Genomic DNA, 13,822 nt, shown 5'->3' on the forward strand with positions numbered 1-13,822 from the left:
TGGGTAACAATTTGAAAAGCACATTTTTTTTTGTTTAGTTTTACATTTCATAATTTCTACACACCATAAACAAAACTAACTTAAAATCGATTCACTATTCACTAGTTCTAATTGTTAAAATGCTCAATATGTCAAGAATTTGGATTGATTTTTAGAAGTTATAAAACAAATACTGCAAGGAGTGAGTCACAACGTTGCAAACTTTGCTGAGATTAAAACATTAATTGCAGTCGCAGAATCCAAATATATATTTGTAGAAAGTACATCCCACATGCTGTGTTACTAAGATCATTTGGAAACTTTTAATTTAACCATTTTATCACAAACCTAGGTCAAATGACTTAATTTTTTTGTGTTTTTTTCCCACACATTTTCCCCGAGTTATTTAAATGGCATTATGTTTCGTGTATATTGTCTTCAAAAAAGTCAGAGGGAGGACTGAAATGTTGACGAAGTTATGAATTAATAAAGGATTAGCTTATTAGTCATATAAGAAGTCCAGTGAGTTTATTTTTTATTTTTTTAGGAATATATATAAATTGCCCTCTTGTATTGGAGCATAATCGATATGAATGCCATTTTTTTAAGAAGACATATGGGCACGTTTATATGATGATTCCTAAAAGACAGTATACATATTTTTTTTAAATGTATGTAAAGTTAAAAGAAATGAAAAAGCATGTTGTCCAGAAATATATAATAACCAGATGTTGATTGTTAAATTATATTACATACCATTTTATCACTTCAAGGAATACAATTATTATTGTATTTTATAATTCTTTAAAATTAAAGTTAAAAATGGGCACATTTCAAACTCACTATTTTTGTGGAATTAATGTGTTATAATTTTTTTGTGCAATTTTCCTCTCGCTAATGTTGTACTACTTGTTTCACTGCATAAAATGTTTAAATCTTGATTTTGTGAATGAAAGATATTAAAATGCTGTGGCATGCTATGATATTCAAAATCTATTGATATTCCATATTTTTTTAAAAGCTAATTTTAATTTGTTTGATACCAAATGCACAAGTCTAATAAGTAGTAATGTAGGTATTACAAATATCATAAAACTGAATTGCTTTTCTGAAATACAGAAATCTCCGACTATTGTAGCCTTTGTAATATATATGTCTCTTTTATTTGAATAGGCGCTAATGTCTTTGTTCGTGTTGGCATCAAAAGATGGATGGGTAGACATAATGTATGATGGACTTGATGCTGTTGGAGTAGATCAACAGGTACGCAGTTTATCTGCACTATCATATAGCATTTTTAAAACTTACTCTACATTTTGTTGATATTTCTTACTTTTTAATCTTACATTATAGTTAAACTACACTTCTTTGTGCACCAATGAGATTCACCATAATTTAGCAGAGTAAACCCCCTTTCCTTCTTCTAGTGCAGTGAAATACTGGCGAGTTTAGTCACTAAATTAAATAATTCAAAGTAAATTAAAATTTTCAAGTCAAAATATCCAAGCTGGAAAATCAGCAATGTTTTTAGTTCAGCTATCTGGACGTAAATTTAAAATTCCCTTTGAATTCACTTTGAATTCTCACTTTAGTAAATAACAGTGGGCTTGATTTAATATTGTTAAATAAACTGTTGGCTAAATGTATTTTTTAATTTAAAAAAAATATTATGAAAAATATTTTAATATTGCTATAATTTTGATTTTTAATAATCTATTTTTTAAATAAATATTTTTTATATTTTAATATTTTGAAAAATAATTGTAAAAGTTTAGTCAAAAATTATTAAATCATCTTAAAAGCGTATCCATCAATATTGAATCAAGACCCATGCCAGAGTATTATCTCAGGTCATAGAATGTGGTGTAGATTCTAAAACAACAGCAAACCACATTTTAGCCTTACAGCTAGTTCAATTTTGTAGTGCAATAGTACAACACACCTGGTTTTAAAACATTTACTGCTTATTTGATCTGAAATAAGTGAATAGGTATAAAATGGTAACCAATATACTCAATAAAGTGGGCAGCAACATACACAAAGAAAGCGTTATTTGACCTGACACAAATTGTACAGTCCATACAATGTGTCACTGTTAAACATTTTAACAGTGACACATTGTAAGTTTTAAACACTAGCAAGGTTTTTCACTAAAGTCTGAATCACCCTGTACCGAATTGGGAAATAAAAAACATTTGGTGCAATATGCAGCCACTGAGACTGCAAAATCTGGACATTGTTTAAACCAATTATGTCTGGGTTTGTCAGAGCATTATCCAAACAAGCCTGAATTTGGTCAGGATGTCATCTGGCCAGCAGGTTTTAGTCTAAATGGTTAAACTCCAGGATTAGATTTAAAACCATGAACTATTTGCCTGCTTCCATAACTAGTAGCCAGTGGGAAAATAGTTATAAAGAAATCCTGCAATGGTTAAGTACTGTGGTGGCTGGCCAGGGCTTGCATTAAAATTTATATAAAAATAAAACAAAACGAATTGCACATGTCTAATACACATCATTTTCACTTGGATGCTGTCTTTTATATGTTCATATCACAAATGTTATATATATATATATATATTTATTTCTTTATAATGCAAATTCACATTATTTCACATAAGGCTAAAGTGATAAATATCCCAGAAAATGGACAGTGTCAGTAACTGATTATAATCTCCTTAAAGCAGATGTAATTTTCATTCAAGAGACTAATTTTTGTAGAATCAAAAGCGTCAAAGCCCAACCGAAAAAAATACAATTTCCCCTTGGGATATTTTAGTAATTATTCACTTGCTATGTCCAGAAGGTCCTGCTAAGCATGTAGCTTTCACATATAAAGAACAATTATTACATACTGAAGGACGATTTCTGATCGTAAAAGGTGTGACAAAGTCAGTTTCATTTATTAATATTTGTTTTCCGAATAAAACACTTTCAAGAAAATGTCAAGATAAAATCCTTGTGAGAGAACTTATATTACAGAAGAAGTGGTTTTATCAGAGTCCATACAGATGTTCAAATAGCTACTAGATGCATACTTGCAAAAACAGAATATTCAAGGATATAATTGTAACGGAATGCAGTATATTAGTCCACGATATCCGTTGGTATTCTCAGGAAATCCACAGTCAGAGCAGAAAGCACGGCAATATTCCCCATCCTCCCAATAACCGGACGAAACACAGTTTGGGAGTCAACTAACTCGCTTTATTCACAGACTTCCATATTTATGCAGTTCCCCTTGCAAGGGGTTTCCTTACAGCTGTTACAGGGGATTTCTCCCATCAGGCATTGTAATTATCCCAACAGGCATTGCTACACGAGAGGGATACTCCCACTAAAATGGACGATTAAGTGGATTATCCCCTCGTGGAGCAAAACCGACAATTTATACAGAAATCCATATTTTATACATTTTTGCTCGCTTTTAGACGAATGACCGTTCGGTAGATAGCTGGGGTCGGCGGGCACATTTAGTGAGAATACCGCTCTGATCCCAGCTAAACTAACCGAACGCCGCACAAAATACATTAAAACATTGAGTTTGGTTTAAAAGTACCGAACATCTATGGGGAACAGAATGTGCCGAACGCGGAACTCCCGAACGCTCTGGAAGTCCAGCGGTGTTCGGATCATTGAGTAGCCGTTTTCAGTTCCAGGCTCTCGACGACCGAACACCGCTGCAGAGACAAAGGATCCAAGATGGCCGACCGCCGCATGGTCGGTAGCCGAACGGCGGCCACCTAGGAGAGCCCTTAATTACCGATTGCAACATTGTTGCAATCGGTTAATTGGTGCCACACGACTTGTGAATGTGTGGTCTACCTGGGGAGCCTGCATTCGCACGGCGAACGGCTGGGATAGCCGTGTTTCGTCGAACGAATGCTTTGGATGCTGGCAGCGTACGGCTGCCAGCATGCGAACGGCCATAACACAGCACTTATACAGGTAAGGACATACAGTATACATTCAGCCTACGGACAACCTGCAATACATATAGTCCAGAAGTGGCTAGGTTTGCCACAATGCTCCCCCAGAACCAAGCCGGCATACACAGTCTGATCCCAACGGATCGGCTTGGGGATGTCCGGGGGAGTACTCACAGATCACTTCTCTAGTTCAGTCTGTCTGGATAACCCGTCAGCGTTACCGTTTTGTTTTCCTGGCCGGTAGTGGATGGTAAAGTCAAAAGGCTGCAGCGCCAAACTCCAGCGCAGCAGCCTGGCGTTGTCCCCAGATACACGGTTTAGCCACACCAACGGGTTGTGATCTGTGAGTAAGGAAAAAGGTTGTCCATACAAATACGGCTGTAACTTTTTAAGGGCCCACACCACGGCCAGGCATTCCTTCTCAATAGCGGCGTAGCTCACTTCACGGGGCAACAATTTGCGGCTTAAGTAGGCTACGGGATGTTCTCCGCCATCGGCTCCCACTTGACTCAGCACTGCCCCCAATCCAAACATTGAAGCGTCTGTGTGGACAAGAAATCTTTTAGTTGGATCAGGAGCAGTTAACACGGGAGCATTAGTTAGGGCGGTCTTGAGTTGTTGGAATGCCTGCTCACACTCTGGGGCCCAGACAACCAGTCGAGGAAGGTTCTTTTTGGTCAGGTCCGTCAGGGGTTTGGCCAGGGTGCTGTAGTCGGGTACAAATTTCCTATAATACCCTGCAGTCCCTAGAAACGCTAGCACCTGGGTTTTGGTCCTGGGGGTAGGCCACTTAGCTACGGCCTCAATTTTGGCTGGCTCGGGTCTCTGCTGCCCACACCCTACTCGGTGTCCCAGATACTGCACCTCGGCCATACCTACGTGGCACTTACTCGGTTTTAAAGTTAACCCGGCTTCCCCAATACGGTCTAAGATCGCCCCTATATGATCTAGGTGATCTTCCCAGGTCTGGCTGAAGATGGCTATGTCATCCAGATAGGCACAGGCATAGTCCTGGAAGCCGTCCAGTAGCCGATCTACCATCCGCTGAAAAGTAGCCGGAGCGTTTTTCATTCCGAAGGGCATGACCTTAAACTGGTACAGGCCAAACGGAGTGACAAACGCCGACTTGGGGATGGCATCATCGGCTAAAGGAATTTGCCAGTATCCCTTACATAAGTCAATGGTAGTGAGATACTGACCCCGTGCCATCTTATCTAGCAGCTCGTCTATCCGAGGCATCGGGTAGGCATCAGACACTGTCTTGTCATTCAGCCTCCGGTAGTCAACGCAGAATCGGGTAGTGCCATCCTTTTTAGGCACCAGGACTACCGGCGATGCCCAGGGGCTATCTGAGGGTTCAATAACCCCTAGCTGCAGCATTTCATCCAACTCGGCCTTCATATGGGTCCGGACGGATTCCGGAACCCTATATGGCGCCTGTCGCATAGGTAGCTGTCCCGGGGTTTCAACTCGGTGTGTGGCCTGCGGAGTGTACCCAGGTAAATTTGAGAAGGTAGCCCCTTTAGCTACGATCAGCGCCTGTACCTGGGCACGCTCGTGAGGGCTTAGCCGCTCCCCCAGTTGAACTCCCCGGGAAGGCTCTACCGGTTCTTCCGGTTCTAGGAGATCAGGTAGGGGCAAGTTCTCCTGATCTTCTAAGGATGAGGCACAGATTGCCGTCACATCTTCTATCCTCTCATGGTAGGGTTTGAGCAGGTTTACGTGAAGCATGCGTCTCTTCCCCACCCCTGAGCAGGGGCCGATTACATAGGTAGTGTCGCATCGCTGCTCCACTACCTGGTATGGGCCTTGCCAGATGGCCTGCAGCTTGTCTGTGCGGACAGGTTTTAAAATTAAAACCTTCTGTCCCACTTGAAAGCTGCGGTCCCTGGCTCCTCTATCGTACCAGCGTCGCTGACGTTGCTGAGCCGCCTGGAGGTTGGTGTGCACAGCCTGAGTTAGCGCCTCCAGACGATCTCTGAACTCCAGTACATATGATACGATAGGGGTTTCGCTAGCTGTACTCTCCCCCTCCCAGTGTTCCCTAATCAAGTTTAAGGGTCCCCGTACTCTTCTCCCAAACAATAGTTCAAATGGGGAGAACCCGGTTGATTCTTGGGGAACCTCTCTATATGCAAAGAGCAGGTGAGGCAGAAACCTCTCCCAGTCTTTGTGGGTTTCCCCGAACGTCCGAAGCATCTGCTTCAGCGTCCCATTAAACCTTTCACATAGTCCATTGGACTGGGGGTGGTAGGCGGAATTGACTATTGGCTTAATGCCACATACCTTCCACATATGTTGGGTGACCTCGGCAGTAAATTGGGTGCCCCGGTCGGATATTATTTCCTGGGGAAACCCTACCCGGGAAAATACTTTCATTAGGGCTTCAGCTACGGTTTCAGCGTGAATGTTAGGGAGAGCCACAGCTTCGGGGTACCTGGTGGCGTAGTCCACCACGGTTAGAATATACTTTTTACCAGAGGGACTGGGTTTTGGCAGGGGCCCTATTATGTCCACTGCTACCCTGCTGAAGGGTTCGGCAATAATGGGTAGGGGGCATAACTTGGCCTTGTGGCGATCCCCTCGTTTACCTACTCGCTGGCAAACGTTGCAGGAGGTGCAATACTGTCGCACATCCTGTGAGATTCCGGGCCAGAAAAACGCATGCGTCAGGCGGTATCGGGTACGGGTCATCCCTAGGTGTCCTGACAAGGGGATATCGTGAGCAATTCTGAGCAGCTCCTGCCTATACTTCCGCCGTACTACTAACTGTTTGTTAGTCAGGGTGACAGACCCCCCCACGTCCTTGGCCGTGACACGGTACAATAACTCTTTCTCCCACGTGTAATGCTCCCCCTCTAACCCTGTCTGGTCAGCCTGGGCCCGGTCCCTATAGACTTGTAGAGTGGGATCGGTCTGTACTTCAGTGACAAAGGTAGTCGGGGTATCCCAGGATATGGGAGTCGGGTGGGGGTCATGGTCTCTTACCTGAGCCTCAGAGTGTATCGGTGTAGCCGTGGTGCGAGCCTGTTGCCGTGTGGTTACTGGATGGGCTTCCTGGTAGGGGGCCTGTGGAACAAAGGCAGAGGTCATCTGACCCAAATCATTCCCTAGCACAACATCTGCTGGTAAGTTCTGCATTAGTCCCACTTCTACTGTCCCCTCTCCCGCACCCCAGTTCAAATGTACTTTTGCCGTGGGTAGTCGGTATACAGCTCCCCCGGCTACCCGAACAGCCACAGATCCGCCGGTATGCGTGCCCTCCGATACCAAATGGGGTGCTATTAGGGTTAAGGTAGCTCCCGAATCCCGCAGTCCCTGAACTTCGTTCCCCTCAAGGGTTACCAGCTGCCGGTGATGCTGCCGGTTATCGGTGGCTCGGACCGACATTACTTCGTGCAATATACCCAGGGGTTCCTCCGCATGAACACTCCACAAATCCTGAGTGGCTGGTTCCCTCTGGTAATGGTGAGCAGCCGCCCTGGGTGCGGGGTTTGGACGCCCCTGATTCCAGGTGGGCCTGCCGCGATTCTGGGTGCATTCTCGGGCCATATGCCCCCATTGTTTACAGGAATGGCCCTGGATGTTGGCCCGCCCGTTGTATCTGGAAGGTGGCGGTATCTGTCCTTGTGAGGGACGGAACGGAGCGGCTGTGGGCGCTAGAGATGGTGTAGCGCTAGGTAGTCCTGTGGGTCGGGGGTAGCTTTTGGCTACAGGTCCCTGGTGCCTCCGGGCATCAAAGTGTTGATCGGCCAATCTAGCCGCTTCGGTTAGGGTGAGGGGTTTTCTGTCCCGCACCCATTCTTGAGTCTCCGGTGACAATCCGTTAAAAAATTGCTCCAGCAACATCATCTGACGCAATTCCTCCATGGTGGTGGCGTTGCTGGCCTGTATCCACCCTTGGGAGGCTTGATCTAATTTGTGTGCCCATTCTGCGTGCGAATCTCGCTCTGGTTTGCGTAAGTGTCTGAACTTGCGCCGGTATGCCTCTGGGGTAATGGCATACCTCTCCAAGATTGCGCGCTTTACTTTTTCATAATCTTTGCTGTCCTCACTGGGCACAGCACGGTACGCTTCGGCTGCCCGACCTGCTAGTTTGCTTGCTAGCAGTTGCACCCATACTGACCATTCTAGCTCATGCAGATCACACAGTCTTTCAAAGTCCTGCAAGTACCCATCTATTTCGTCCTTTTCCTCGCAAAAAGCTCTGAAGGCCTGGTACGGGATCTTGGGCTTTACCGGGTTGTAAAGGGACCCGGGGTTGGACTCGGTTCGAGTCAAGGTGTGTTGCGGGCTGTGTGCCATAACATATTCCTGCACATTTGCCATCACCAGGCTCAACATGGCATCCGATATAGGCTGCGGCAAAAATGCTAGCCTGGTCCTCATCTCTCTTTCGTAGAGGGTTTCCTCCATAACTACTGGGGGTGTAGCGCTGCGGGCTTGGTCTCCCTCCATCAGCTCGGCGATTAGGGTAGCCTTGGTTTTGCTGCTGGCTACTTTCCCTCTGGCTTCCAGTAGTTCCTTTAAAGTCTGTCGTTTCAGTATGGTATAATCAATCTCCATACGAATTGCCTTTGCTTTCCTTGTTCGGTAGTTCCAGTTACACGAACTCCTCTTTTCGGCTGTAAGGTTCGGATCCCGTCGCTTGCCACCAATTGTAACGGAATGCAGTATATTAGTCCACGATATCCGTTGGTATTCTCAGGAAATCCACAGTCAGAGCAGAAAGCACGGCAATATTCCCCATCCTCCCAATAACCGGACGAAACACAGTTTGGGAGTCAACTAACTCGCTTTATTCACAGACTTCCATATTTATGCAGTTCCCCTTGCAAGGGGTTTCCTTACAGCTGTTACAGGGGATTTCTCCCATCAGGCATTGTAATTATCCCAACAGGCATTGCTACACGAGAGGGATACTCCCACTAAAATGGACGATTAAGTGGATTATCCCCTCGTGGAGCAAAACCGACAATTTATACAGAAATCCATATTTTATACATTTTTGCTCGCTTTTAGACGAATGACCGTTCGGTAGATAGCTGGGGTCGGCGGGCACATTTAGTGAGAATACCGCTCTGATCCCAGCTAAACTAACCGAACGCCGCACAAAATACATTAAAACATTGAGTTCGGTTTAAAAGTACCGAACATCTATGGGGAACAGAATGTGCCGAACGCGGAACTCCCGAACGCTCTGGAAGTCCAGCGGTGTTCGGATCATTGAGTAGCCGTTTTCAGTTCCAGGCTCTCGACGACCGAACACCGCTGCAGAGACAAAGGATCCAAGATGGCCGACCGCCGCATGGTCGGTAGCCGAACGGCGGCCACCTAGGAGAGCCCTTAATTACCGATTGCAACATTGTTGCAATCGGTTAATTGGTGCCACACGACTTGTGAATGTGTGGTCTACCTGGGGAGCCTGCATTCGCACGGCGAACGGCTGGGATAGCCGTGTTTCGTCGAACGAATGCTTTGGATGCTGGCAGCGTACGGCTGCCAGCATGCGAACGGCCATAACACAGCACTTATACAGGTAAGGACATACAGTATACATTCAGCCTATGGACAACCTGCAATACATATAGTCCAGAAGTGGCTAGGTTTGCCACAATAATCTTTCAATGTAGGGTAATAACTGCTTGATCCATGGATAAATCTGACTGCCATTTTGGGGTCAAGAATGAATTTATTTCCTAGCTTGTTGCAAAATTGTGCTTCAAACTGGTTTTTTTTGCCTTCTTTTGGATCAACAGCAAAAAACAAATGTGAGGAAGGCATAACTTGATGGACGGAAGTCTCTTTTCAGCTATGTAACTATGTACCTATGTAACAGGAGGAGATTTTAATACCTCTCGACCCCACCTAGACTCTACAGTCAAAAGTTTCATGCCATAATAGCCGGGTGCAAGATGTTATCAGAGACAGCATACACTGAAAGACACTACCAAGTTGATTGGGTTGTGTACCAAAACATCTGCACAGAATATGGGCTGGAAGTTCAGCTTGGGACGTACCACAAAGGGTAGTTGAGAATGAATGGGCTAAGTTCCTGTGGGTCTTCCAGATCCAGGCAGACAAGAAAGTACTCTCTAACTATGGTGCATAATGACAACTATATTTTTCAATGTAATTATTGGCGTCTACCTCTTTAAAATAATTTCCGGTATGGATCTTGGAATCGGTAATAAAAATCTCCAGGTCTAAAAAATGTATTTGGTAAATGCTGTGCATAGAGGTTAAAATAATCCCCCAGTCATTATTTAAGTATTCCAGAAAAAGTTCTCCTCCCCAGCCTTCCAGATAAAAAAAAAATATATATATATATATATATATACTCGATATAGAGATAGTAGGACACCAAGTTCACAAATAATGCATTTGAGAAAACTTTATTCTCTTCCCAGTATACCATAAACAAGTTTGTGTAACTAGGCGCAAACTTGGTGCCCATCGTCGTGTTACTGATTTGTATGAAGAATGAGTCCTGAACCCCTTAAGGACACATGACATGACATGTCATGATTCCCTTTTATTCCAGAAGTTTGGTCCTTAAGGGGTTAAACCCCCAAAATTGTTAAACCCCTTAAGGGGTTCAGGACTCATTCTTCATACAAATCAGTGGCACGACGATGGGCACCAAGTTTGCGCCTAGTTACACAAACTTGTTTATGGTATACTGGGAAGAGAATAAAGTTTTCTCAAATGCATTATTTGTGAACTTGATGTCCTCCAAGTTAAAATTGATTTGTAATGCCTTAAAATCCAATTTGACTAAAATATATTTAACTATATTGTGTGGTATGATGCTATATAAAGAGCTTACGGTAAATTCAATTTCAGGACTTATAAAAGCCAAACCCACCAACTGAAGAAGCCCCAACCCGGCGAAACACGTTTTGGTGACTCTTGGACTTATACTTTTGCTCATTCTTTCTTATTTTATTATACTAAATAAATGTGTTACTTTTTAACCTGAACTTGCTACTTCATCATTCTAAGAAGGGCAACATATTTTGATGTCCACACAAGCTTGTGAAGGGTCAGAGCTCCCTCTTTCGATCACGCTGTTGGCCTCGCTCTGTTGCTAACTTGGCCCACAAGCTGGACATTTGCCGATTTCCCAATGACTAGTCTCGTCCTGGATAGACATAATATCAAGCTCTGCAGTTTTGAAATATCTCCACCCTTACATATATCAATGTATACAATCACACAGCACATAGCCATAGAGAATATTACACAGTCTGTGGTGCAACGTGACGTTGGTGGATGGAGCGAGACATGATGTCCCAGATGTGCTCAATTGGATTCAGGTCTGGGGAACAGACGGGCCAGTCCATAGCATCAATGCCTTCGTCTTGCAGGAACTGCTAACACACTCCAGGCACATCAGGTCTTGCATTAGGAGGAACCCAGGGCCAACCGCACCAGCATATGGTCTCACAAGGGATCTGAGGATCTCATCTCAGTACCTAATGGAAGTCAGGCTACCTCTGGCGAGCACATGGAGGGCTGTGCAGCCCCCCAAAGAAATGCCACCACACTCCATTACTGACCCACTGCCAAACCGGACATGCCTGAGGATGTTGCAGGCAGCAGAACGTTCTGCACGGCGTCTCCAGACTCTGTCACGTTTGTCACATGTGCTCAGTGTGACCCTGCTTTCATCTGTGAAGAGCACAGGGCGCCAGTGGCGAATTTGCCAATCTTGGTGTTCTCTGGCAAATGCCAAACATCCTGCATGGTGTTGGACTGTAAGCACAACCCCCACCTGTTTGACGTCGGGCCCTCATACCACCCTCATGGAGTCTGTTTCTGACCGTTTGAGCAGACACATGCACATTTGTGGCCTGCTGCAGGTCATTTTGCAGGGCTCTGGCAGTGCTCCTCCTGTTCCTCCTTGCACAAAGGCGGAGGAAGCGGTCCTGCTGCTGGGTTGTTGCCCTCCTATGGCCTCCTCCACGTCTCCTGATGTACTGGCCTGTCTCCTGGTAGTGCCTCCATGCTCTGGACACTACGCTGACAGACACAGCAAACCTTCTTGCCACAGCTCGCATTGATGTGCCATCCTGGATGAGCTGCACTACCTGAGCCACTTGTGTGGGTTGTAGACTCTGTCTCATGCTACCACTAGAGTGAACGTACTGTCAGCATTCAAAAGTGACCAAAACATCAGCCAGGAAGCATAGGAACTTAGAAGTGGTCTGTGGTCACCACCTGCAGAACCACTCCTTTATTGGGGGTGTCTTGCTAATTGCCTAGAATTTCCACCTGTTGTCTATCTCATTTGCACAACAGCATGTGAAATTGATTGTCACTCAGTGTTGCTTCTTAAGTGGACAGTTTGATTTCACAGAAGTGTGATTGACTTGGAGTTACATTGTGTTGTTTAAGTGTTCCCTTTATTTTTTTGAGCAGTGGGTGTGTATATATATATATTGTATTCATCAAATATAATATTTATATTTTATTCATCATCATGCCTTGGGGCAGCAAACAGAGGTTATCCTAGGTCCTTATATTTCTTAAAGTGACTTTGGGAATGTGGTATGTTTGAGATAGTGTGCAGAACGCGTGAAACCAAGGACTGAATTGCCAGATCAAAGAATGTTAAAATGTATGACTTTTTGACAACTGTTTGTGTGCAACTTCATGCTTTAATAATTATCTTAATTACTTTTTTTAAATTTATGTGTTTCAGCCTGTTATGAACCACAACCCTTGGATGCTTCTGTACTTCATTTCTTTCCTCCTGATAGTTGCTTTCTTTGTCCTCAATATGTTTGTGGGAGTAGTAGTGGAAAATTTTCACAAGTGTCGACAAAATCAGGAGGAAGAAGAAGCAAAACGACGAGAAGAAAAAAGACTTAAAAGGATGGAGAAAAAGAGAAGGTGTAAGGAGAGGGAACTGGCAGGTCAGTATTGTTTGACCAATTGTCTTATTGCTGAAGATGCTCCATATTCTGAGTGGGCATGAAAAACGTTAGGTGTACATGCTTAGATAAAATTATTTAATTACTCTTCTCTAGCTTCAACAATGCCAGATCCCCCCCCCCTCCCCCCTACATAGCGACTGGCAATGCTTGGTGTCCTGAGCTGGTAGGCCAATCAGGAGCTGAAACCCAATAACAGTGAGAAAGCACACCCTTAAAAAAATCTAGCTTGTAAGATAAATCTGCAGTGATGGTAGCTTAGTGTGTATACTTGTCATTTGAGACTGTCAGAGTTCATGTACAGATCAAATTCCTCTGACTGATACAGCAATCCCATAGTGCTGAAGCCAGCAGTCACTAGGCCGGATTTTAACAGGACAGGTACCTGGAGGTTGGTGCGTACTCTGCATAAATGGGAAGTCTGAACCTGCCTCTTAGTGAAACTGGAATTGAGGACATGATCCAACTGGAATTGAGAAGCAATGTATGTAAGAGCAGCGGGGGTCAGTCGGTCAGAGTTCCAGGCAAGCAGCAAAAACATAAATGAATAAAGTAGCCAAGTACAAGTAGCTGGGGAACTCAATAATGCTGAATCAGGGAAAGACCAGAGGGCAGATATGCAGAGCTTAAACAGTTGCAGGAGCAGGATCCGGAACATGAGCAGCATGGCAGGTAACCTTAGCCAAAGTTTCAGATAACCAAGCTTCCTTAGAGATTTTGTAGGGGTTTCCTGTTCACCCAGATTGCCTCTACCTGTAGGTGGAGTGTCACATGACTCTATAAATGATGCCGAGTGCAACAGCTCCATCTTAGCAAATAGTTACAGCAGAATCTGGAACTGTGAACGGCCACATCATGGCGAGGGCAAAGTTGGTGGCAAGGAGCATGTAAGGGACTTTCCTTTTGACCCTTGGACCTCTTCCTCAGACTGGGTGCAGTTTACCCATGGTGTTAATTTGTTGTTTTCTTGCCAAC

General features: G+C 44.4%; 1 protein-coding gene across 1 annotated transcript in view; it reads left to right on the forward strand.

Annotated features, from left to right (window-relative positions):
- The window catches only part of CACNA1G (calcium voltage-gated channel subunit alpha1 G), a 428,561-nt gene that overhangs the window by 263,468 nt on the left and 151,271 nt on the right, over positions 1-13,822 (forward strand). The window contains exons 23-24 of the mRNA XM_063458969.1: positions 1,153-1,242; positions 12,616-12,829. Coding sequence (XP_063315039.1) covers positions 1,153-1,242; positions 12,616-12,829 — 304 coding nt within the window. The remainder of the gene's footprint in view (positions 1-1,152; positions 1,243-12,615; positions 12,830-13,822) is intronic.

The sequence above is a fragment of the Pelobates fuscus genome, chromosome 6, assembly GCF_036172605.1.
Source record: "Pelobates fuscus isolate aPelFus1 chromosome 6, aPelFus1.pri, whole genome shotgun sequence".
In the NCBI taxonomy this organism is placed as follows: domain Eukaryota; kingdom Metazoa; phylum Chordata; class Amphibia; order Anura; family Pelobatidae; genus Pelobates; species Pelobates fuscus.